Source organism: Andrena cerasifolii, chromosome 12, assembly GCF_050908995.1.
Source record: "Andrena cerasifolii isolate SP2316 chromosome 12, iyAndCera1_principal, whole genome shotgun sequence".
Taxonomy (NCBI): Eukaryota; Metazoa; Arthropoda; class Insecta; order Hymenoptera; family Andrenidae; genus Andrena; species Andrena cerasifolii.
In genome coordinates this window covers 11397539-11421465 of record NC_135129.1, presented here as the reverse complement: position 1 = coordinate 11421465, position 23927 = coordinate 11397539, and the positions used below count along the sequence as shown (strand labels likewise).

At 42.0% G+C, this 23927-nt stretch overlaps 6 protein-coding genes across 11 annotated transcripts; 1 reads left to right on the top strand and 5 right to left on the bottom strand.

Moving 5' to 3' along the window:
* Positions 1 to 621: 621 nt before the first annotated feature.
* LOC143375144 (synaptic vesicle glycoprotein 2B) lies at positions 622 to 12103 on the bottom strand. Of its 4 annotated transcripts, none has more exons than XM_076823950.1 (11): positions 11102 to 12103; positions 7831 to 8116; positions 6781 to 6928; positions 6526 to 6706; positions 6129 to 6450; positions 5898 to 6056; positions 5741 to 5829; positions 5506 to 5670; positions 5316 to 5435; positions 4855 to 5238; positions 622 to 4778 (listed from the first exon to the last, which is right to left on the bottom strand). In XM_076823950.1, the coding sequence occupies exons 2-11, from the start codon at positions 8098 to 8100 to the stop codon at positions 4598 to 4600; spliced, it is 2019 nt and encodes a 672-aa protein (XP_076680065.1). In that variant the 5' UTR covers positions 8101 to 8116; positions 11102 to 12103; the 3' UTR covers positions 622 to 4597. The 4 variants fall into 4 exon arrangements, with proteins under 4 accessions (XP_076680065.1, XP_076680067.1, XP_076680066.1 ...); XM_076823952.1 differs by lacking the exon at positions 11102 to 12103 and adding an exon at positions 10067 to 10273; XM_076823951.1 differs by lacking the exon at positions 11102 to 12103 and adding an exon at positions 9793 to 9992.
* Positions 12104 to 12379: 276 nt separating this feature from the next.
* On the bottom strand, positions 12380 to 14020 carry Mdlc (RING finger protein mdlc). Its single transcript, XM_076823964.1, has 6 exons — positions 13886 to 14020; positions 13666 to 13739; positions 13345 to 13551; positions 13057 to 13273; positions 12796 to 12988; positions 12380 to 12716 (listed from the first exon to the last, which is right to left on the bottom strand). The coding sequence occupies exons 1-6, from the start codon at positions 13995 to 13997 to the stop codon at positions 12533 to 12535; spliced, it is 987 nt and encodes a 328-aa protein (XP_076680079.1). The 5' UTR covers positions 13998 to 14020; the 3' UTR covers positions 12380 to 12532.
* Orc4 (origin recognition complex subunit 4) lies at positions 13592 to 16806 on the top strand. Of its 3 annotated transcripts, none has more exons than XM_076823959.1 (6): positions 13592 to 13768; positions 14427 to 14646; positions 15055 to 15381; positions 15452 to 15949; positions 16012 to 16164; positions 16237 to 16806. In XM_076823959.1, exons 1-6 carry the CDS (start codon positions 13758 to 13760, stop codon positions 16396 to 16398), a joined length of 1371 nt encoding a protein of 456 aa, XP_076680074.1. In that variant the 5' UTR covers positions 13592 to 13757; the 3' UTR covers positions 16399 to 16806. The 3 variants fall into 3 exon arrangements, with proteins under 3 accessions (XP_076680074.1, XP_076680076.1, XP_076680075.1); XM_076823961.1 differs by having other exon boundaries at positions 13593 to 13760; positions 14418 to 14646; XM_076823960.1 differs by lacking the exon at positions 13592 to 13768 and adding an exon at positions 14024 to 14162 and having other exon boundaries at positions 14418 to 14646.
* Positions 16807 to 16853: 47 nt separating this feature from the next.
* Positions 16854 to 19612, bottom strand: Amt (Ammonium transporter). Its single transcript, XM_076823979.1, has 10 exons — positions 19337 to 19612; positions 18985 to 19270; positions 18769 to 18926; positions 18585 to 18696; positions 18303 to 18508; positions 18090 to 18221; positions 17915 to 18010; positions 17671 to 17849; positions 17510 to 17597; positions 16854 to 17445 (listed from the first exon to the last, which is right to left on the bottom strand). The coding sequence occupies exons 1-10, from the start codon at positions 19473 to 19475 to the stop codon at positions 17285 to 17287; spliced, it is 1557 nt and encodes a 518-aa protein (XP_076680094.1). The 5' UTR covers positions 19476 to 19612; the 3' UTR covers positions 16854 to 17284.
* Positions 19613 to 19717: 105 nt separating this feature from the next.
* Atg8a (GABA type A receptor-associated protein autophagy-related 8a) lies at positions 19718 to 22071 on the bottom strand. Its single transcript, XM_076823978.1, has 3 exons — positions 21661 to 22071; positions 20690 to 20887; positions 19718 to 20621 (listed from the first exon to the last, which is right to left on the bottom strand). The coding sequence occupies exons 1-3, from the start codon at positions 21748 to 21750 to the stop codon at positions 20556 to 20558; spliced, it is 354 nt and encodes a 117-aa protein (XP_076680093.1). The 5' UTR covers positions 21751 to 22071; the 3' UTR covers positions 19718 to 20555.
* A 626-nt stretch (positions 22072 to 22697) lies between these two features.
* On the bottom strand, positions 22698 to 23910 carry LOC143375155 (large ribosomal subunit protein eL22). Its single transcript, XM_076823976.1, has 4 exons — positions 23766 to 23910; positions 23358 to 23498; positions 23070 to 23191; positions 22698 to 22931 (listed from the first exon to the last, which is right to left on the bottom strand). Exons 2-4 carry the CDS (start codon positions 23484 to 23486, stop codon positions 22784 to 22786), a joined length of 399 nt encoding a protein of 132 aa, XP_076680091.1. The 5' UTR covers positions 23487 to 23498; positions 23766 to 23910; the 3' UTR covers positions 22698 to 22783.
* Between the last annotated feature and the right edge of the window lie 17 nt (positions 23911 to 23927).

The window sequence follows — 23927 nt, the reverse complement described above, 5'->3', positions numbered from 1 at the left end:
AGGGGCGATTTCACCAAGCTGTCGATCAATCGGTAGAATCACGGTGGAATAAAAAAAGTACATCACTGGAAAGTACATAGTATCTGTAAACGTCGTCCAATTTGCCCGCAATTACTCGCGTCTATGCATCGAATACTTTCTCTACGTACGTGATTCATCTTAGTCGGTCCTAAGCAATTTCCAACTTCCTCGACGCGGCGAAACAATACCATCCAAGTGTCCTCGAAACTTTGACTTTTACGGTGTAATGGAATTAATCCCGATCAACACTGTCGAGGGATCGAGTCCATCGAACGGACTAATTACTACAATGAGAACAACCAACAATGATAATAATGACAATTAATGTTACGAATAATTTAGTACGTATTGCCATGAAATTTGCAAGGGCTCGCGGATTTCCTTATAAATTATATACAAATTTTGTCGTAGTATCAAGTGCTCTAAAAGTATTGCGAGATAAAGCTACCTAAAACTATAATTCCACGATCGTTCCAACAAGTTTTCTTTTTCGTACACGTATTGCTGTAATACAAATTAACGCTCTTCGTGTAAATTATGGAATCATTTCGATCTTTTATATCCTTTTTTGGGTAGCTCGAAAGAAACTTACTCAAAAAGCAGTAGCCATTGTTATATTTTAAAAATAAAATTAGATCTCGGATGCATCTCGGTAGTTATACAAACGACGACGTCTTGGGTCGCAATCGTACCAACTTACAAAAACGGAGATGGTAATATTAAAATTTCTTGAGCTATGTACTTTTCACTCCTAATGCAATAAATATTGTATGAAAGTCAATTGCTTTTCATCTACAAAGATAGAATACGCTTATACATACTAAAAAAAGAAAGGAAAAGTCTACTTTCGTATAGTAAAAAGGAAATATGCTTCTTAATAAAATCAATCAAATATTTACTGTACTGTGTTTCCATTATCGTACGATCAATGTCTTCCATTAAACAGACCAACTGTTCTCGATTTTAACGCGTACAATACTCTCGTCAATCTTTAAACCAATTGCTGGAACCATGCGTAATAATTCTTAATAATAGTTCACTAGTAAATGGTTGTATATTGTGTCTTTTTTTTTCTAAATACTGGTTGCATAGTTTGTTGAATAGTATTGCTTTCTATAGTCTCCAAATTCACAAAATAGGTCAATTATAAATACATCGGTAAGTTATGTAAAATAGGAATATTTCGAGTTCCTTCCATCGATTGCTAGTATAGTGGATCTGAAAGCCCTGCGTGTAAGGATTATAGTTGCAATTTGGCGGAATAAATAATTTGGGAAAAGTGAGAGGAAATATTGAAATTATTCGCTTGAAGCAGGACCAAGCGCCGGAAATGTTGAAATCTCGCGCGACTTATTCAGCAGAACGTGCAACCAGAATTAAATTAAAAAAAAAAACAGCAACCTGTACGGTTCCCTCCTTATTACTATCGCTGGGCTATACATTTCCATTCCCGTAATTAAGCAATAGAAATTTAAATGTCAAGACACAGTCTCTACAGAAAAACACGATGATTATCAACTTGATCTTTATCGTTGGCCCGACTATCATCCATCTAACTTATGTACCACGTTACAGTTACGCTAAAGTATTGGATATCTTAGCAGTAAAGCCACTTGAGTGTATGATTCTTCAACTACCTTGAGTACTGTACCTTCCAGGGACGAAACTAGGTTGTAAGCGCCCGGAGCAAGGATTCTGTTTGGTCCCCGCCCCCCAAAAAACATTTTACCCCCTTGTATTGCCCACCTTAGGAGGTTGAGTTCACATTTTACATAAAAAAGACGTAATAAACGTGTTTATTAACTGGTTTCAAACATATTGCAGGTTCCCTAGCAGAAATACCCGCTATACCCCCGTCCCTAGTTTCGTCGCTGGTATCTTCAATGTTCCAAGCAATTGTATGAAATCAATTCTGGACTTCGCAACACACTTGTGCACTCTTTCTATCACGAGACAAGAATGATATTCATGCTTAACAAGTATATTGCACTGAATGAGATATGATCAGCTTTTATGAGTATTCTTCGTTTCATTAAAGTTTGATCTGTTGATAATCGATCGGTGTACAACCAAAGTACCCATCATTAACGACTGACAGAGCCCACTAAAGGATACCTCTAGAACGTAATCCTTAAAGATAACATCTTAGCAGAATTCCTGCCCGCAAACTGCTATTTTACCGATTCGGGATTTCACCTCTTGCGATTGCTGGTACATACTTCCAAGTATGTCTAGTCGATAGTCTAATTAAAGCCTACGAATCTAGAGTGCTCGCTCGTAAGTGATATGTCGAGTAAAGTATATTATCTACGGGCGACAGCGAATTTAAGGCTGCGTAGCAACGATTTAATAATGTGGAACTGCATGTGCCGGCGTGATCATCTTTGAAACAAAAAAATTCACAATTTTTGCCTCCTTTCCACTGTTATACATATCATTAGAGAGGGAGGTGTCCCCGTGGTTTTGCTTGAATTAAAGCTTAAATAAAAGTTTCGCCAGACCCACGGCGATTTACGCAATTAATTTTCTTGTTGAGCTGTAACGCTAGCACAAGCCTGTTTCATCGCCCGATTTGCAAATACAGCTTGCAGAAGTAGGAACGAGCAACTTTTTTTGTTATCAGCGCAGGATGGAAAACAGAGTCGATTATACGACAAACTTGTACAGGCAACGAACAGCACTTCTGACTCGTTTCTACTTCATTTAAACGACACAGTAGAATTCGATTCACAACATTAACAATTTTCCTTGTTAAATTAGATGCCAACAATTTGATATGAAAGAATTCACTAACCATGACGGGACGTAAACATTTTATCCGATTAAGTTTGCCAACAGCAGTTTGGTTTTACCTCACTAATAAACTTGCTTAAATACCTTAATAATATATTTTGAGTTGCCATAAGAATGAGATATCTCGAATAATCGCTTGATAAAAGTTACGCTTACGTTCTTATTGCCTAGGAATAGTTGTGAGTTCTGAGGAACCAGTATTTCATTTCTCAACTTTGCCTCGCCGCCACCGGCCCGTTTCGCCGGGGCGGCAGTAAAATTCTAGCAAAATTTCCGTAACAGAAACTTTTAGTAGAAAATAACGTTCTACTTCATTTGCAAGTATTAGAAAGTGCGACGCATTTGTTAAAGGTTGATCGCGTCGTAAGCTTAAAGACGATTGAAAAGTTGACTAGAGGCGATAATCTCTTGGTTTTACGCTAAAACGAAGCACAAGCTTCTATTTCTGCGATTTCAAGTCTTCAGCTGAGAATTTAGGATTCATACGGCAGCATTTACATTTCTCGTTTACATGGATAATGCCTCCCCGATTAGCTGTGTTTAGCATCTAAAGTTTACGTAAGCTAGAGTAAATCGGTAAAAAGCAAAAGTACCGAATACGTGCTTGCTCGATATTACTTTTCCGTCGCAGTAAAAACAGCCCACTATCGCTCGACCCGAGCCTCCCTACCTATCTTTCTTAGGATACAACTTTTTTTTAATTTTCTTTTAATGGCAAAAGCGTACGCCGCAATAGTGGATATAAAAATTTCTATCGTACTGTCCTTGGCAAACTTTTCCAACCGAGTCGCTTAAGATGTAATAATTCTGGAATCATGCATAGCTTCTCTAGTCTAACAATGAACAGAAAAAACATCTATACGCTACGGATAACATTCCACTTGCTCTATCTCGGATATTCAAATGCATTTTCGGTAAGCAATGTGTTTAGAGTATTCGATATTCTTGTTACGTCACTCGACGTATCATTATGGATGATGATTTTCAGCCTCTTAACATCCATTACAAATTGACTTCGTCGAAAATTCACGACTATTGCCCTATTAAAATAACTTTACAAACATCTACGTGCATTCTACAACCGCCCTCCCTCGAGGGCGAGTCGCACAATGGCCTGTGTTAGATTTGAAGTTAGATGGAGCGAAATCTTGGAGTACAAGTCCTACACGAAATTTCAGTAATGCGACTCAAAATATTGAATCTCTGTACCTTTTTTCACCTTCTCCACTAATCGTAAGTTCTGATTCTGCTATAACAATGACCTTCGTTGGCGCTTAAAACGCGCGTATTAAAATCTTGTAGAAAGTCCACGCCCCCAGCGTACGAGACGATTATCCGTTTAATGCCTGTGCGCTTTTTATACTCAAACTCCCTCGTAGACTGAAATTTATCGTTCCTTTTACTAGATATGTCACTTTGTACGAAATCACACTTCCCGTGGAAAATGAAAAACGTAATTTCTGTCTGTCAAATGTGCGAATCGATCAACTCGCACTCGTCCAAGACACTTCACTTGCAATTTCCGCTCAGACCTTTCTCGGGCTTGAAGACGTATCTTGAGACTTTTCATGTCATGAGTGTATCGAGTAAAAACATCAGCGCAGTTCGTAAGTGATTCATTAAAATATAGATTAAAAACGTCTTTTCTTTGCGGCATCTGTATGCTCGTGCCTCTCTCTCTCTCTCTCTCTTTCTCTCTCTCTCTCTTTCTCTCTCTCTCGTCTCTCTCTCTCTCTCTCTCTCTCTCTCTCTCTCTCTCTCTCTCACTTTAATAGTAAGATCCTTATAAGAAGACAGTATGAGTGTGAGGCAATTTAAACGTTGCGAGACTAGCTATTAACAACGGTAACGCAGTCAACAGTGCGGGCGCGATTAAAGGTGCGCCAACTAAGGTTTTATAAGTTGTAGTTCCTATTAAACCAGATATTCTTATAGCAGCTGCTATAAAACCGAACCCGGTACACCTGCGGAAAAATTTCCTCTTACATATCCTCGACCATGAACCTTTAACGAACTATTACCAAAACAACAGTCGCTTACCTCAAGTGAGTAGGGAAGCTCTCGACTGTAACCAGTGTAAGTGACGTCCAAGCTATGGCGAACACTGCTATGAAACCACCTTCAAAGCCAAGGACTGCCGAGCTATTGGTGCCCACGACGATCAAGCACAGGGCGACTACCGAAGAGAAAAACAATGAGATACCAATCATTTTTGGCCGCTGAAGTACAGTGAGCGCTAGTCCTGCCAAAGCAGCCGCAGGCACGAATGCCAATTGAGCAACTAAGTGACCATGTAGTGCTTCCTCTATATAAATATTATAATCCAAATCGAGTGTCGGGCACGGTCCACTTAAACTTAACTCCGTATTGTTCTCCAATTTACATCTCCTAAAGACTTGCGCGTACAGATCGGTATCCACGAATCTGCAAACGATAGAACGCAGCTGCGTGATGCACGTCGGAAGAAACATTTACCAGAGATTCTTATTCCCAATACGTACTTTGAGTATATAATAACGCTGTCTGTAAAGTGAGTCTTACTGGATTTTATGCTACTGAATTCTACAGACTGGAAAGTACAATTGTCGAAATCTACGTGACTGAATACCATCTTTGTGAATCTGAAAAGTAAACGCCCTTGTGTAGCCTGATTAAGGTGCGCCCGAAATAGTTTCTCATGCCTCTACTTACTTGCAGTTTAAAAAGGTCGAATCTCTGTATTGACGATTCTCTAGAGAACCGCTGAACATCTGCTCTTTAAATTCGATTCCGGAAATCTGTAGAGTGTGATTTTTATATTCTGTAGCGCGTATAAGCTTGAGGTACTCGGGACACCATACCATAAGGCCGTACAGTCTGGAAGAAGACGATAAAGTAGGAGACACTACGGAGAAAAATTGTTGAATTATTTAGCAGAAACACGTACCCAAATGATACGGTCGACCAAATAATTATAAGGACTACCGTCACGCGCAAATGCGGCGATATAAACAGCTCCAGAAAAGAATTCCAAAACTGAAAATTCAGAGAAAAAGGTCAAGATTAATTGTCAGATACAAAGAACACGGTACGCGAACTCTTACCATTTCAATGGAATAAAGTATGTCAGCCAAAACGCTAGTATGGTTGGTAGGAGACGGAGGTGCTAAACCACGAGGCCTTTTAGTTGGAAGCTCCAATTCAGATAGCTGATACTGCGCACCTGTCGCACCCTTTCGTGTGTTGTTTTTCTTGTATATTTTCTGCAAGAATACATTAATCTTCCGTAGAAACCGCGTGGATTCTATAAGCCGAGATGCAGATAAACACGGTACCTGATAAACCATCATTGCCTCCACGTCTCTGCCTGCTTCGACCAAGTATCTCGGACTTTCCGGTATAAAAATAAGTCCAACGGTGGAGCACAATGCAGGCAAACAGCAGAGTAAGAGGAAACGGTGCCAAGCACTGAAGTGCTCTTTATTTTCGAGAACAACCATTTCTCCAGTTGTCGGGACTACTACCCATGCCAAAAGAGCAGCGTACACGCCTCCTAGTGCTCCGGCTGCTACAAGTAAACCGACCCAGCGGCCTCTGCTTAGCCGCGGGCAACATTCCGCGAGATACGCGAATGCTAGTGGTAGGGATCCTCCTACTCTGTGATGGAATAGATTATACAATTTGCTTCGCTAAATGCCAAACTACGCTCGAATGAGAGAGGAATATTCTTACCCAATCGCTGAGCAAAATCTAGCAGTCATAAATGTGCCATACGTTGGCATAAAAGTAGCGACACCACTAAATACAGCATGAACAGACATTGCGGATAATAAAGATCTACGCCTCCCGAGTCTATCTCCCAGACCGCCCCAGAATAATCCACCTAGCGCCAGACCCATCAGCGTGATGTTGCCTGCAACACGGCGACACGATAGAACCTCGCGCGAAATCAAATATATAATAAGAAAAATGTTACGATCGACTAACTGAGCCATCCTTTCTCATTGTCCTCGATGCACAGTTCCACTTCTGCGCTCGGTAAAATATATGGTACCACAAAAAACTCAACGGTATCTGCTGCGAGGCTCAGGCCTGTACAGAGAGCAGCCAATATTTGGAAATACCCAACACCAGCCTGTAACACATAAATAACGTGATCTGCATTGAACTTTAATTATATTTATATTTCAACGTTCAAGAATATCCGGGCCACAGATGTAACCTTCGAGAAAATTATGTCAAATAAAAGCCTAATTACTGAGAAGTCATTCAGGTATCCCGGTACTTCTCGCGACTCGTATTTTGTTTTTACTATCGATTCATCTAAAACCTCGTCCATGCTGGACCGCTGGGAGTGAAAGCACTGGCAGTGAAAAGACTGATTAAACGTCTAAAGAAAGCAACTTCGGTAAAAGGGACGCCATTTAACGTAGGTTATGTTTTTGTTGCAAAACTGAGGAAAGTTCAATATTTTATTTGGACGCGTCGAAGGGGCTACCAGTGGCCAATGTAAACACAGATTTCAAATTTCCACGAGCCCATTGGTCGCGAAATATCTCTTTCGCGGTTCGATCGAAGGGTCCCGATCGATATCGATCGATACCCCTCGCTTCGATACATCTTTCGATAATCGCAGTATCTAGCGCTCGAAATTCAAATTTTAGTAAAGGAGGAGTCTGCGGAGCAGTGGGTGGCGTCGGTTCAGGGACTCCTCGGATTTCGGAGCTTTTAACGCGTTTTAACATCGTTTCGCCTCTGAAAATCAATCGTAGCGTTTAGTATACGGGCCGGGAAACCGCGAGTGATGATAATCTAACATCGTGCTAGTGAAATAATACTAAAAATCTCGTATTAACTACCCATTCAAGTCCGCTTTAATTTTCCAAAAGGTGCTTCTTTTACCTAAAAGCTTTCGATATAAAGTGGACCAATTCGATAATTATTTGGGATATTTAACAGAAAATCGAGCGTGGTCGGAAAAATTGCGATTTTTCGTGTTCTTATGACAATATGGCTGAAAGAGCCTGGAGAACGGACCTGTTTGATAGCGTCCTCGTGAAATTGTGCCAAAAGTGTTGCATCGGCAGTGGAGTCGATGAGGTCGTGCTCCGCGGAATCGGCCGAGGCCGTGTTCACGCCAGCCGTGCTGGAGTTGGCCGGTTGCGTCGCCATCTCCTCGGTGTATAATCCTCCTCTAACGTTGACCGCGCGTTCTCCAGCCGCCCCGGACACCGTGCCACCGCCAGAAGGTACCAGACCACCCCCGCTGCCAACGAGCCACTGGCTTTCCTCCTCCGACGAGGGCATCACTGCCACAAACCATCTGGAACATCGTCCAACATCACCGAAATTCCGTTCCCTAAGCCACTCCAAAGGGCCCACTCGCTCACACTCTGCCTCGTGGATGGGACAAGACGACATCGAACGTGAGTAAATGTCCTGCACTCGACAAATTTCAGTTGACAATAATCGCGTTCTCCGCGGAATAAGAATCTTTAAGACACTGCTCTGTCCGATCAGCATGAGCTTGACTAGCGAGCTACAGCATCAGATAGTAATGAAACGACAGGATTGAAGAGTTAATATTCATGATTAAGATCAAAGAGCGTCGAGACGTTTTTCAAGTACACGTACTCGGTTATAATGGCTCGGTAATTGCCGATGAGGCGGTAGGATTGACGGACAGCAGAGGGCGAAGGAGAAACACTTTATTTACATTTACCTAAAGAGGTGTTCAAACGAATGGTGTGTTTGAATGACACAAGTGCCACTAGGAAGTGACCTTAACACAGAAGATACGATCGCTCATAAATTTTTAACGTCGACTGTTGGTAAGTAGACTACGTTATCAAGGAATCTAGCTGTCTGCAGTTATGAGCGACGGTTGAGAATAATTCCCGCGTAACGGCGCTTATCGTGCCATCTTGCGTCAACCACTACGTCACAATGCGCTGCATCGAGCCGTGCATTTTTTGTCGTCACTCTTTATCGCTCGATACGCTTCTAAAAAAGCGTGGCCCGTCGGATGCGTGCACACTAATAGTTTATCGATCCGCGCGTTCGCTCGCGCACAATCGACCATGAACGCCTGCGGGCGTTTGCACACCGGGCGCCCGTACGATTCTCCTCTAAATACATGCAACTATACACACGTGCCAGCCTTGCCGTCAATGTCGAGAGGTGCTATTGTCAAGAGTATAACACAAACTTCTCCCCCGCGTGTCCGCGATCCTTTGTACTTACATACGTCACCTACCTCTCGACATTTTCGCTCCTCGCCCCCTCTGTTTTCCTCCCCCTTTTCCGGCGTCAGACACTACTCGCTTCCCACGTGCACCGACTTCACGCACCCTCGGCTCTTTGATTCGCGGCCGGCTGAAGGGGACGTCGGGAAAATAATAACGAAAATTGACATTGACGAAAACGCGGCACGTTGTCGAGTACCGTCGCGCTTGGAGTATGTATTTTTAGGCGATTCCGGGAATCGAGACGACTCAAGCATTCATTACGGATATACATAGATCTAATCAAGCTATAGCGGTGCTCTGTCACCGAACTTTCCTCTGGCATTAATATACAATATTCATCGAAACGGGAAACGACGAGCCGCCCCGCCGGTGTGACGGGGAAACGAGGAACTCGAGCAGGATTGAGTCCCACTTAGTTAATATCTTCGTTAAGGGGAGGTTCCGATCTAGAATTGTCGAAAAATCGATATTTTTTAATTTCATTTCAAGGTTTTTTTGAAATTCGAAAAAATTCACGAAGTGCTTTTTATTTGATACCGATGGCTTGTACCGTTTTGGATGAATTTGTTAACGCTTAGACTTCAACGACTCCCCACTACCATTTGCAATGATTAATTACAAAAAGAAAGTCTATTTCTATAGTTCAAGCCATCCTTAACACAATGCAAAAGGTGCCATTAAATTATCCGTAGTATTCCTTTAACTAATTCCTAAAGTTCAGCTATTTTGTGGTCTCTAGACCGCAACATACCCTTAATGCTATTCCGTTCACGGCTACTTCGTTGACAGGAATGTAAAGTTTGAAAGTACATAGCCATCATCGGAAATGGTGCTTCCTCGAGGATCCCTAGTCGCTACTGATACGGCTGCTATGCAGTAGGAAGTTAACGATGCGTAGATTACACGACACTCGGGAAAGATAAATATTCCTCAACTTTCGTGATAAAGTCAGCGCCTCGGTGTCCTGTGCGCGAGAAATGCTTCCAGAGCTTTGGAACCGAACACCATACGATTGTTTTCCTTACCCAGGTTCAAACAGAAAGCCGACAAGCGTAAATCGTCCCTACTGGATCCCCTTCCAACGCGATATGCACCGTGTTCGCATAATCGAATCATCGAACTCCTTATACTCTTTGATTCCTCGTAACTGAATCACTCGTTAATCGACCAAGTCGCTCATAGTCCGGTAGAAAGGCACAAATCACACAGTTGGTCGTATTGAAGTGCACTCGCGACGAGTTTCAGCAGCCCGATGACGCACTGGAGAAAATTTCAATCTCGATGTTCTTTCTTTGTTTGGACTTTCCGTGGTCGCGAACACTTGGCGCCTCTCGATGCGTCTCGTACCGAAACTATTTAGGTACTTAGATATGTACGCGCGCGACGACGATCGCGATATGCATAAGCGTAACGGGCCGCCACGATAACTGTATTTAATCGGTGATTAGCGCTAATTAGGAGACGCTGTGTAGCACGGTCGGGCGTAGATGGATCTCAATGAGTCGCTTTTAGCCCCGCAACTCTTCACTGGAGTCACTTTCGTCCGAACGATTCCTTCTCCCCCTTTGTGATTTTACAGACCGAAGGATAGTTTCAGTCTTTCTCAATTGTTTCGGTCTGACTACTCTCGATGAAATTCTAACGGGAAAAGGATCTTGACGCATCAGTTATTCTCACGTGTGTATCAGTTTGACTTCTATCATTCGTCGCGTGTAATTCTACTTAAAAAATGGACGAAAAATAGTTCGAAAAAAGCAGCGAAATATACTTAAAACCTTCGATCTACTCTTTGATCTTCGAAAACACTTGCAACTGTCAGTATCTCGTAAACATTAGCCGAATCTTTTAATTGCACACTTGAAAGTTTGAATTTGGAAGCTGAGAGGCTATAAGAGATCAAAGGCTTTGTTCTCTTGAGACGCAAATGACACCGAGGTAGAATTTACGTTGCTACGCGGGTAGTCTACGATCCAGGGGATTAAAATAACCGTCCCGCGAACAGGGTTCGACAAAACTTCGCTAGGAACAGTGTCAGAAGTTATGTGAAAGAGGACACATACCTGGTTAATAAAGGATCTCCGCGAAACGTAGCACCTTGCGAATTTTGCTTCCGTTTTGGGACGTTCTGTTGACGAATCGGTAGTCGTAGGCGTGTCGTTAAGAATGATCAACGGGCTCCGGTCCGAGGCATTCGTTGATCGTCAGCTTATCGATCGACGATGCACACTGACATATGTGTGGTGACAACAGCTATTGTTCCGCCGGGAACGAGAATTCTATCGCGTTATCATATCAGTAGCACCGTCCCTCCGAAGGAACCGTAGCAACAGCTGCTATCGGAGACGATGCACTCGCGAGGGAGTTCCTCGACATTGTTTCACATGATACAGCGACGATGCGCTCGGAAATCGGCCAGAATCAACGTAAACGCAAAGCTTTCGTTCTGTCAGAAATGAACGTTCGAGGGGAATCACTCGCGGAATTCGGCTACGCCGTAATTCGATTAGGATTCTCGTGGTATTCGACGACACGTAACGTTATTACATCCGGTGGTGGTAGGGTCTGTTTCGTTGATACGGCAGCGGTCAGAAAACGAAGCTGCTGTTCAAGCATTGATTTCGAAGGGGCACACTGAATCACAATTAACTGGTTTAAGATAGCCGACCCAGGCAATTGGCAAACGCGGGGATCCACGGGTGTAGCTAGCGTTGACACGGGCAATCACGTTACACCTGCGGGGTTTTGCGCGCGGCGTGTCTTAGAAATCAATGAAGGGACGGCGAGGCGCGGGTTACGAAGAACCCCCCCAAATTTCCAACACCACCGGCACCGCACCGTTCCGTTCCACTGATGTCCCCTCGTCGCTCGGCTCAGCTCATTCCAGTTGATTCGTCGGCTCGTATTGCGGCGAGGCGAGGAGATACAACGTTCCCGGATCGCTATCTGGCGTTCTCTGGTCGCTCGCGAGGGACGAGCAGCTCGCCAACATTTTCGTAGTACGAGGCAAACAACACTGCGCGTGTATCGATTGAAGGAACAACTACGGGCCGTTAGAATCACCTTCGCCCTATATAGCGAGCTGCTGCTCTGCCTCCCCTCGGCTCCGACCGACGTCAACCACGACGAGTGTTTGTGGAACGGCTCATACAGGCCCGAGATCTTCCAAATCTAGACCTTTTACTAGGGAGAGGGTTGTCGACCTACTCCATCCTGCTACTTTTCATTTTTCCTCGAAAGTTATTCTTAACGCGCTTATGAACCAATTCCACGGCACCCTCGCGCGAGCAGCCCGCCAAAGGGGGTTCGAAATTAATCCGAAGAAGCATTTAGGGCTCGTCTAGAGTCTAGAGGAATAGAATGTATTTAAGCGTTATCCATTAGGATACATATGTCTCGGTATACAGGGTTGTAGGTCGTGTATTTGTATTTAAAACGATTGAAATTTGTTCAGCAGAAAGTACGATTTCTTTGTCAGGAAAATATGTGCTTTATTATTCGTCAGAAACTTCGCCGCCCTCCACCTCCGCGGCTCTTGCCTTCTCCTCCATTTTCGTTCGCGCAATCAACTCCTTGGCTGGATTAAACATGCCGTTGGTTTGTACGTTGCATATGTAACATCTGGTACTCTTTTTGTACTGTTCCAGCGCGCACTTTTCGCAGAAATAATGCTTACATCTGGAACAAAGAATTCGTCCCGTTTCTGCTCGATCCCTGGCTGATTAAGTCTTTGATACCGTAAAGAGATTAAACGTACTTTGTGATAACGGGGTCGGTAAAGCTATTACGGCAAATGAAACATTTGAACGGTAAACTTTCTTCGTCGCTGTTGATCTCGTACTTTTTATCGTCCTCGTCGCCGCTATTGTTGTACTCTCCCGAGGCTGCTTCTCTTTCTAATTGCCATCCCAGCTTATAATCCGAACGATCGTGAAGAAATTTGCAGCTGTCTGAAAATGACACCCTACTTGTTAGTTTCCAAAAATCGGCGCGGTTAGTTCGCTATAACTTTACTCACCTCCGAAGCCACAAAAACCAGTCTCCTTGTAGTCTTTGCATATGTCTGGTTGGTAATCCCATCTAACAGTGGCCCTGAGGTTAGCTGGCGCCCTGATTGGTCCTTTGCGTACCATACCGCTGGAAGCATTCCCAGCAGCGGTGTCTTTCTTCTTGTAATATTGAGCATAATTGTTTAACCCCCTATAAATCTTATCGTCTTCCTTTCCCTCGAGTTCCTAAAATTCATTCCCCAATTGTATTCTCTCGTTCCACTCTTACGCACGTGTCTGCTTATTGTTATACATACCTCGTTTATTTTCTGAGCCTTTTCAAACAAAGCTTGAGCGTCTTTATCTTTCTCCGTCTCTGTCTCCAAAACAGCTGTCGCCCCTTGATCGCTAGGTCCAGCCGGCATAGGGGTTCTATTACTCCTGTAAGATACTGTAACATTGTCTTCGTCACTGTTGTCGTCGTCGATAGCTTTTCTCTGGTCTTTGAACCTTCTTGTATTAGTCTGTAAAGCACTGTGTTTACAATACTTCCCACTTCTGCTAATACTTGAATCAGCATAGCATAAAAACGAAACATCGGTTGTTGCTCATTAAGAAGCATTTCATTCGCCACTTACACTTTGCTTCATAGGATTGTGATCATCCTGCTTCCTCTCTTTCTTGACAACTGTAGTTTCGTCTTCGCTGCTCTCTGTTACAAAGGAAAAATATGGTACGTACGTTGAAATTTGTATACAAAACGTATAACCTATGCGGGATACTAATCGAGTTTATGTAATGAAATTACGATCTATCGGAGTAAGAGGGAAAGGCTCGGTATTTCTTCAACATAGTTACCGTCTTCATCGTTCACTCCTTTACGTTTCCTGGCCGCAGCACTTCGGATCTTTCTTCTTTTAAATAAAAACGTGCAATTTTTCTTGTCCGTTTTGGGTTCTGCGTCTTCCATGTTTGTTTTGTAAACAACCTGGTCCCCCGCAGTTTTCTAACCGAGAGTTCGCTATTTCTCAATTATTTTAGAATCCCCGACGGTACTTGTTCTAATCGTTTCGCTAGTCAATCGATATCAAATCTACTTAAGTGAATTGACCCTTCGAGTAAGCACGTTCTAAAGGTATCGCTTACGTTTTTCCTACAATTAATAGGTTACATTGGGCTAATCGGGGACGCTATATGTTCATCGTATTGTAGTTTGATGGAACTATATAAAATCGTTAAACTATACGACGCACGAACTTTCGCAAGCGTCGTTGCGTAAATGAAAAATACCTGCTCCATAGATATGAACATTTGAGCAAATGATCATTCTGTCAATATGTAGGCAAATAGTTTACAAACGAATTAGTAATAAACCTTTGGCACATTTCAGAGGAAAAAGCAATATGAACAAGAAGAAAAGCATGGCTATTGATTTTCAAGACAACATGATACTACTGACTAGAAAATATTTAAAGCGCAAGATCATGTGCCCCGAAACAAAGTTTAGACACCACGTCAAAGAACGCCTGCACATATTAGAGCTGTTAAAGCGTACAGTCGACACAGGCGAGAGCAATTCTGCTCTATTAATTGGTCCTAGGGGTAGCGGAAAGACAACGGTATGTTCGATTTATTGTAAAGTGACCAGACGTCCCACTTTGTGCGGGACAGTCCCGCATTTGAGCCCTTTGTCCCGCATTGGACATGTAACCTTTTACATTTTTGCAGTGGCATAAAATTACTGTTTCCCCTACTTTTTTTGTTGTGAAAAAAGAAATATTTTTAATTTCGTTTCAATGTATCACTTCACTTTATAATCACAAGTGTAAGTATTTTTAAATATATTGTAAATGCTTTAATAAATTACGGAAAAGATCTCCTCACGGATCTGTTAACACTTTTTTTTTGCTTGCTTGCTTGCTTGCTTGTCCCGCATTGGAACAGAAAATATCTGGTCACTTTAATTTATTGGTTTGACCAATTCCGATGTTTTCGTAGTCTGTTCTTATGGAAACCTATTTTTCTAGCTGATCAATAGCGTCTTGAAAGAATTGTCGTCCATAAAAAGTTTCAAAGAGAATGCTTTGATAGTAAATCTTCACGGTCTTGTTCACACCGATGACCGTTTGGCATTGAAAGATGCCACTCGTCAAATGCAACTAGAGAACGTGGTAGGCGATAAGGTTTTCGGCACATTCGCAGAGAACTTAGCTTTTCTGCTCGATTGTCTAAAGTCGGGCGACAAGAAGCGGTCGAAACCAGTTATTTTTATATTAGACGAATTCGACTTGTTCTGTGAACACCACAATCAAACTCTGCTATATAATTTGTTTGATATCGCTCAATCTGCGCAAGTAAGTGTGACCGAGTTACTCGGGAATTTAATATTCTGGTGTGAATTCAAACACGCTCCTCTCTTTTTAGGCTCCGATATGCGTAATAGGGATGACTTGTAGATTGGACGTTATAGAGCTTCTAGAGAAGAGAGTTAAATCTAGATTTTCTCATCGTCAGATATTTTTGTTCCCTGGCGATACATCTTCGTCGGAGCAGCCAGCTTCTGCCTTCGATGATCGTTTAGAACTCTTCCAACATCTTCTTAGTCTTCCAGACGACGAGAATGTAAATAGGATAGAACAGCAATACGACGACTGTACAATAGATCCGCAGTTTGGATCCATGTGGAACGATTATATAAAAACTTTAGTCGGTAATGCTACTATGGTGAATTTGTTAAAGAGAATGTATCAGATCGATATAAGCGAGAGAAGCTTTAGAAATTTTCTGGCAGTAGCTGTGTCCACATTGTCGGAGAATCATCAAAGACTGGAAGTGAATGATTTTGTGGAAGCGAGCAAAATATTTGCTCAAGACGATAAGGTGCTAATGCTCGAGGGATTGTCAGTTTTAGAAATGTGCTTAGTAAGTGCGTTGTTGCTACTCCATTTGGCATGAAACATCTTCTTACTATATCATAATTCTAGATAATAGCAATGAAACACGAGACAGAGATTTATGATGGAGAGCCGTTCAATTACGAGACTGTTTATAATCGCTATATTAAATTTGCCACTCAGAACTCATCCATACAAAGTGTTCAAAGACCCGTCATAATGAAAGCTTTCGAGCACATCAAGGTAAGGCCAGTGAAAGGAATGATGTCCCTGTACAGTATTTCAGTAATCAGCTGACGAATAAAACTTTCGCAGAATTTGGAGATCCTAACACCGGTGAGCGGTATAAATTCGAAAGTTGAGAAGGAGTATCAGTATTACAAATTCTTACTGACGCCGCAACAAGTTATGGAAGCTGTAAAAAATTATCCTGGATTGCCGACAGAAGTCTCCCAATGGGCTCTGAGCAGCGTGTAACGATGATAGTCCAACAAATTCTGCATTTACAGTGGCGTCGTTCGTCTGCAATTTTCACTAACAGAATAGTATTTTACGAGCAAGTAGCAGATTCATATTTTCCATAAACTTGTGTCAGGATTACTTGTCAGGATGTAGAGAATGTTCCTTTTTCTTTTTATTCCGCATCGAAAGCCGATTTTGCTACAGTATTTGTTAGGGGAACGATTTTGTACCGATGTTTTAATATGTGTGCTCATTTTGTAGGTATATGGTGTAGGACTTGGCGTTGGGGGAATGTCGACTATTTTTTAAAAATTCACCGTACCTATCGTGTAACGCATTTTCATAGGGCAAAATCATCATTTGCATTTACTACGCGAAGTTATCATAAATTTGTAAATATATTTAAATGTTTGAGAATATCGAGTAAGGTAGATGAAACTGTTATTTTGTGATTGTCTGTCAATACTGTCTTCGGAGATATAATTTCTGCCAACGACAGCGTAATAAAAACGTCCGATATTACGTCCTCGATAAAGCGAAGAAGATAAATAACTTTTCATAAAAATATTTTATTCGAAACTGAGCTATAATAGAGTTAACTTCTTTACACGTGCCATGTTGTTAATCGAGACATCACTTAGGATATTATAGATATCGTGTTACATATATTTAACGTGTCTGTGATCTTTCAACTGGTTTGTTCCCTTATATGCTAATGTGTGTGTGTAATTATAATGTACGCGATTACATAAGATTTTACCTATTTATCAAAGGATGTCTGTACACCGTATGTGTTACAGTGGCGTGTGAAAGCGTTAGAACGTGTACAGTGTACGTGAATACATTTATACGTTTCTAATAAATTTACATTCGATAAATTGTTAGAAAGAATTCGGAAACATCAATCCATCCACGCGAAATTTGGCCTCGGCTTTCCACTTAACACAGAGTCTGTGATCGTATTAGGTCGAGGACTCCTCGGTGTCTTTTTCCTCAGAGACAATCGTTTCCCGAATTTCAAACGATTCTTACGGCTGTACTTTTCGATGAACGAATTGTGACCTATTGCAAATTAATTTTCGTAACGAGTCCAGCTCTATCAATAGCCTAGTTTAATGAATCTTACCCGGATTTATTCCTACAGGATGTACGCTTCCTAATTCGTGCTCGCGAGAAATCGGGCGGAGAGCAGACATAGCTCTGCTCACACCTATCTGAAAATGCACATAGTGAAAGATCAGAGTTCTGAACTATAGAATTTAATGACACTGCTCTCTACATATAAACCTGCATATGCCGAATTCGATGTTCTACTAAGTCTGCGCCAAGCAGCTCGTCGTGAACATTCATCCGGATCGGTATAACTTTGTTAATGAGCCACAGTAAAGCAATGGACACAGAGAAGCTCCAAAGTACTAAGCACAGGGTGGTTAAACATTGTACGCCCAGCAAGTACCATCCTCCGCCTGAAACAGTAAAAGGTCTTTACGAGGCTTGTTGAATCGAAGGTGCAGGGTTCATTGATACAAACCCTTGAATAAGCCTTTTCTTCCACTAGTAGTAGTCAGAGGATATGGATCATCTGCGAATAAGCCGATAGCAATAATACCCCAAATTCCACTTGCTCCTGGAAGGAGGAGAACGTTGTTGTTAAAAAGAAAATCAAACGGAGACTGAAGCAATAGCAAGTTGAACGGAGATAGGACCATGCGTTGCGCTGGCTCCAACGGGATCGTCAATATGCATCTTATCTAACAGAGGCATTGCGAAGCATGTAACAAAAGCGCCCACCATCCCGACGATTATGGCTTCCCAGGCTCTGAAAAGGAAACACCCACCTAACTGACATTGTAGACGTAACATTACTATATTGAATTATTTTAAAAGTATCTGCAAGTTGTTGCTCTAGTGGGATTCACCTGTGACTGCAACTAATGCACCGAGGATGCCATTTATCTGGCTGAGAATATCAATCCCATTTGGATTAGTCAAGCTGAAACCTAATCCAATTAAACCGCCTCCCATGCTTGCTAGCATCGTGGAAACCGCTGCTCTAGCGGCGTATTGCCATCGATGTTCAGTAATTCCATATGTACTGCCACTGTTGAAAGCTAACCAGCCCCACCTTATGCAGTCGTATCATGCTTTAGTACATTGAATGATCTTAAGTTTACGAATTATTATCCGATTATCTGTTTTACCAAAGCACAAATAAGCCCATAATAGCGTTGACAGGATTTCCAAGAGGTAATGGGTCAATTCCATTATCATATCTGCCCAATCTTGGTCCCAACATAATGGCACACGCAAGTGCTAGAGTAAAATGACGTTTAAAGTGTTTGTCAATAAATTGTCGCAATAACTGAATAAAGGAATAATGTTTACCGGAGCTACCGCCGACAAGGTGCACTACTCCTGAACCAGCAATATCAACGACGCCAATGTTTTTTAAAAAACCGTGATCACCCCATATCCATCCGGCTGGTATGCAGTACACAATTGTATTCAGAAAAGAAAACAGGCAGTATGCTTTGAAATTGCATCTGTAATTGTATAATGTTGAAATAAAATAAACCTTTTCATTATACCTGGCGTAATTACCGTTCAGCCATAGCACCGCTAACAATTGTTGTCGAAGTAGTTGCGAAGCTCAATTGGAACAGAAACGCCGCACACTTTGGGCCCATAAGCCTATCGTTTATAGAAGGATCTATTAAAAAGTCACCCATAGCAATGAAAGGATTATCGAATATGTTCGATCCAAAGCTCATTGCAAAACCGAATGCCCAATAAGTCAATCCGCCAAGGACTATGTCTACTACGTTCTTCATCATAATGTTCACTTCGTTCTTTAAAGAAACGCATCCAGATTCTAGCATACCGAAACCTAATAAGTAATGGAACAGATGAAGTTTGCATGTATTCTTCAACATTACCTAATTAACATCTTTACCGGTTTGCATAGTAAAGATTATAAAGGAGTTCGTCACAATCCAATTACTATCTTCTTGATTAAGTTTGTACGTTGAAATTGTATGCACCTGCCCGATCGAACAATTCGTAACGTTCGTTTCATTATTCCCTACTTCCATATTATCCGGAGACCTTTCTCACAAAAGCAATAGCAGTGACTAAGGAACGTACTCCTCCCGTGGCCAGGGAAAGTGGAACTCTTGACAAAAACATGTTAACAATAGATGAACCCTGACCAAAACAGCGTTAATTATGAATGAAATGCAGGTAGAACGGTTCCCTATCGGTACAGCGAGCTCGCAGTTTCGGATTATCGTAGAACTGAGAGTGTAAGGATAAGGAGCATATACTTTACTCAAAATCAGTTTTTACATTTTTTTATTGGCCCACATCCAGCCGTTACAAAAAATTTTCAAATCACCACATGCAGTTCTGTCCCGCGAAGTGAAACTGGCTATGAATTTTCCAATCGGGGTAGTCTAGTCGGCTTGACTTTAGAAGGACCGAGAAGTCTCTCTCGCTCGCCGTAGCAACTACAAAAGAATTAGCGGGGGATGGCAGATTTTCGCTCATCGAATCACGAATCACTTCTCGGGACAGCACTGTATTCAGCAAGTTCTTTTCCATTCTTTTGTGACTGAATAACATTAAATCTTGTAAATAGAATAACACTAGCCTCGATAAAAGAAAGTGATATCACATAAAACATCTACAGTCACGAATTTGTCGTAACGTAATTTTAGGTATTAATAATTTTCCATCATTTAATGTGTGTACAATAGTAAGCTTCAGTAACAGTGAAGTTAGTCACTCTTTACAATGTATATAATTGTTCTTTAAGTTTCCCAATTTTTTTTCCTTTTTAGCATCAGGCTAAAGACGACACGAGGTCACAGAACTTTGCTCTGATTAATACTTCTTATGTTCTACTACCCTAAGCTTCCTCGGCCAGCGGCGAGCGATAGAATCAAAAAATAAGACGTTCGTGTAGTTGGCAGATGAACACGTCCAATTTATTTTAAGGAAGCAAATTTAATTTAGTGTGCGGTGCTAGGATTCGAAGTTTCACTTAAAAGAGATGAAAGATATAATTTAGTTAACACTTCCGAAAAGCCTCTAAAAGGACTACATTGTAGATGGCAAATTTTTGTTGTCCGCTCTTTATTCTGACGTTGTCTTCCTTTTCTCCTCCGTCTGATTTAGTGTCCATAAACATTCTCATCGCTGTACGCTACGTAAATGAAGAAGTCCTCCTCGCGATGTTCCTGAAGAAATCACAGTTGTAGTCGACATAATGTTGCACACTCTTACGTGTTCCTTATTATATAATTACCGCATAGAGAGAGCCCATAGTGGCGCTTGTTGGCGGGATGATGTTGTTGACAAAGAAAAAGAGAGCATCTTCGGCGCGAAGATGAATTCGCTTGCGGATTAGGAAGTAGAATTGCCCGACTGTTAGGTCAGATGGTACTAGATACTTTTGTTTGTCCAATTCGCTAATTTTTGCCTTGGGTGCTTTCTCGACGATTACCTGCAAAATGAGTAAAATATCCTTTGTGAATGTATTTCACCGAACTGGGTTTATATCAACAAATTTGGAAATATGGATGTACAGCATTACGTGTAATCCTGTATTTCAATGGAAACATGCAAATGTTTCCATTAGAATTCCCTCTACTGTTGCCTAAACCATGAAACGCTTAAACCTTGGCTCAACGTCAAGATCACATACCAGCTTGAAATCCGCGTTTGATATTATGCACGTTTGACACTTCTCCAAGTCTCAAAACTAACAACAGCTGGTCTACATTTCCGAACGCTTCGACGAGCGTTAATAAAGTCGAAAATCGCCGTGTCGGAGCAGGGTTACTGCTCCGAATTGTTACTTAGATTTCGCGCGAGAATGGAAAAAAAAGATACGCTCTCTTTCATCATACGTCTTACCAATCGCGGAAATTACACAGTCATGGGCGTAGCAAGATCAATAGAGTGGAGGAATAGCGAGGCAAACGCACAAAGAAATTCGACACGAGCTTTCGATTTAATCGTTCACCGTCTTGATTAGAATAAAACGGTTTCCATCGTCGCGAAATGAAATGTAATGCGGCGCAAAAAGTTGACCTTGGCCCATTCCAGGCCAGGAAAATCTAGGGACACGATCGGAACAGGTCGCGCAAATTAAATTCGTCCAACGATTCTGGTCGGGGGGGGGGATAAATTATTCTTCCAGAGGATTATTCCAGATCGCGGGAGAGGAATTCGTCGATCGAATTCGAGGAGGATTTTCTGGGGCGAAGTACTCACAGGAACCCTGTCGGGATATTTTCGTCGAATCTTTTCACCCTCGCTCTTCCTCTTCTCGAAGGGGTGCTCCTCCTTGTACTGAAACTTCATTGTTCTCGCGCGATCGCACGAGCAATGCGATTCTACGGGCCCGTTCCTGTACCACAACCACGGATGCTGTCCCTTTTTTCCTTCTACCTATCGATTAAACACGAATTTAATCGACTCCAAACTGGAAACGACGACACGACGACGACGACGATACGACACTCTTCTACACTTCTGTCACAACAATCGCCGTGCGTCGGTTCGACTGCGCAACGCGATACACTTTTCCTTACACTCTCTACGCCACCGCAAAATAGTCCCCAGACAATTTGCGCAAAATGTAAAAAAATCCGAATGTTGTGGTCGAACAACAGCACTGATAATTTAGTCACGTCACTGGAATATGCTCTGAAACGTTATCGCGATATCTGCTTCATCGGGGAATCGTTTACAGATGTATTTGATAGATATGACAGGCCCGCCTCTAGCAATTCTCGGCCACTGTATTTCTCATGTTTATTCAACATTTATTTCACGGCTGGCTTTAAACGCATAATCTTTAACTAGTTGGAGAAATATTGGGTTACGCTTCTAAGAAGAATATGCTTCTTTACACGATTTAGATGGTCGTTATACTATTCCGATTGGATTAATAGAGTGGTAATGATCAAGGTTTCTTGCGTAATTGCTTGGGGCCTGATAGAGCCCTCGATAGATACGATGCTGTCGATGATAAAGAGTGACTGCTGTTTTTTTTATTACTACGCGTCAGGTGACGCGTATTGTGTATACGCGAGTATAGGAATTGATGATGCATCGTAATGATAAATTTGGTTTCCTCTCCTCTCTGTGTGGAGGGATGTACAACTTATCGTGTCGGACTCGTAGCACCGCGATTCCGGAAATTTTACTCGAGCAGTAAAATTGGGAAACTCAATTACCTGCATGTAACGGGTATAGAAAGAGGTGATAGGGGCGAATAAATTGCAGGAAACTTGCTGTTGCTTAAAAAAATTAAGAGCAAATTTTTTCCATGATTTATTAATAGAAATATGTACAGATGTATCTGTAATTGTGTATAGAATAAAAACAGAGTTTATTCTACATCTTCTTCGTCGTCGTCCTCCTGGCTGTTGATCTGGAAGTACCTTAACTCATAGGTGTCTTTGTCTTTTGATACTACACGCAACCAGTCACGCAACTTATTTTTCTTCAGATACTTCTTTGTCAAATACTTGAGGTACCTATGGAAACACGGTATCGGATCAGTGCAAATATCGGTCTTCTTGTCGAGAGTAATGTCATTCCGTGATCATCTATGCGTTAAATAGTCTCTCCTCTTGATCTTTAAACAATATTTCAAAATACAGGACAATACCCACCGCTTAGAGAAGTCGATGTCACTATTGACGGAAAGCTTCATCTTGTCGCGTTCGAGCGTAACGCTGTTACTAAAATTGTTCGTTTTACCCGCGACTTTGATCCTTTCGTGCAGGTATTTCTCCTAGAAAAATGAATATCATTACAATCTTCGCCCCAGGTCTTCGCACACCTGCTAGGTTAGGTTAACGTAAAGACGTTACGGCTACGATACACGATGATCCGATCACGTATCGAAGTAATATAAAGCTGGAGCAGTAGTGATATCCGTATAGATATTTAGGACTTACAAAATTCGCTACATCCATAATACTGTCTTCAGCTGGATGTGTGCAGTCAATAGTGAATTTAAGGGACATCTTTTTCTTCTGACCCTTACCCCGAAGGGCCTGTTTCTTGTTGGCTGGCCCTTTGGACATCTTTGCTGCGATCTGAAAAACGTACGATTTATCATTCCGAATTGGTTTTAATTAAAAAGTTGTCACGTTTCTAGCGGACACATGGTCCAGCCAGAGGAGCGATGTTTACGTCAGGCGTTTTACATCCAACGAAATCTGCTCGATCCTTTCGAAAATGTCGACGTAACGGTATCACGATCAATCGCCGTGAAACGACGTTTCGTATTTCCGTCGAATTTTCGAAACATCTCTACACGTATTCGAATTATCTTGGCTTTTTTACGCGAACAGAAAACTCACCGGAGCCAATTTACAAATGGTCGACAAATGGACGAGTCTCTCCGCGTGCGGCGCCACGAGCGTTTCGAGTTTCGATTATCCCTGATCGAAATCAGGAGCGTAACACGGTAATGCTATGAACGTAGCCCCGTTGCTTCATAAGAAATAGTTTCTACCAGTTTC

Bases quoted from the DNA above. Each gene is read 5' to 3' on its own strand.
- LOC143375155 (XM_076823976.1), bottom strand. From the start codon at position 23,486: ATGTCCAAAGGGCCAGCCAACAAGAAACAGGCCCTTCGGGGTAAGGGT. The intron at 23,192-23,357 runs GTAAGTCCTAAA...TCATTTTTCTAG, and splicing joins TTATGGATGTAGCGAATTTT to GAGAAATACCTGCACGAAAG. The intron at 22,932-23,069 runs GTGGGTATTGTC...GTGTTTCCATAG, and splicing joins GACATCGACTTCTCTAAGCG to GTACCTCAAGTATTTGACAA.
- Amt (XM_076823979.1), bottom strand. From the start codon at position 19,475: ATGGAAGTAGGGAATAATGAAACGAACGTTACGAATTGTTCGATCGGG. The intron at 18,927-18,984 runs GTAATTACGCCA...ATACAATTACAG, and splicing joins AGCGGTGCTATGGCTGAACG to ATGCAATTTCAAAGCATACT. The intron at 18,697-18,768 runs GTAAACATTATT...ATTTTACTCTAG, and splicing joins CCTTGTCGGCGGTAGCTCCG to CACTTGCGTGTGCCATTATG.
- Orc4 (XM_076823959.1), top strand. The intron at 14,647-15,054 runs GTATGTTCGATT...CTATTTTTCTAG, and splicing joins GGGGTAGCGGAAAGACAACG to CTGATCAATAGCGTCTTGAA. The intron at 16,165-16,236 runs GTAAGGCCAGTG...AAACTTTCGCAG, and splicing joins AAGCTTTCGAGCACATCAAG to AATTTGGAGATCCTAACACC.
- LOC143375144 (XM_076823950.1), bottom strand. From the start codon at position 8,100: ATGCCCTCGTCGGAGGAGGAAAGCCAGTGGCTCGTTGGCAGCGGGGGT. The intron at 6,451-6,525 runs GTAAGAATATTC...ATTCCATCACAG, and splicing joins AGATTTTGCTCAGCGATTGG to AGTAGGAGGATCCCTACCAC. The intron at 5,239-5,315 runs GTACGTATTGGG...TATCGTTTGCAG, and splicing joins AGCGTTATTATATACTCAAA to ATTCGTGGATACCGATCTGT.
- Atg8a (XM_076823978.1), bottom strand. From the start codon at position 21,750: ATGAAGTTTCAGTACAAGGAGGAGCACCCCTTCGAGAAGAGGAAGAGC. The intron at 20,888-21,660 runs GTGAGTACTTCG...CTCATTTTGCAG, and splicing joins AATATCCCGACAGGGTTCCT to GTAATCGTCGAGAAAGCACC. The intron at 20,622-20,689 runs GTAATTATATAA...TGATTTCTTCAG, and splicing joins CTATGGGCTCTCTCTATGCG to GAACATCGCGAGGAGGACTT.
- Mdlc (XM_076823964.1), bottom strand. From the start codon at position 13,997: ATGGAAGACGCAGAACCCAAAACGGACAAGAAAAATTGCACGTTTTTA. The intron at 13,740-13,885 runs GTAACTATGTTG...CCTTTGTAACAG, and splicing joins AGGAGTGAACGATGAAGACG to AGAGCAGCGAAGACGAAACT. The intron at 12,989-13,056 runs GTGAGTAAAGTT...TGTCATTTTCAG, and splicing joins TGGTTTTTGTGGCTTCGGAG to ACAGCTGCAAATTTCTTCAC.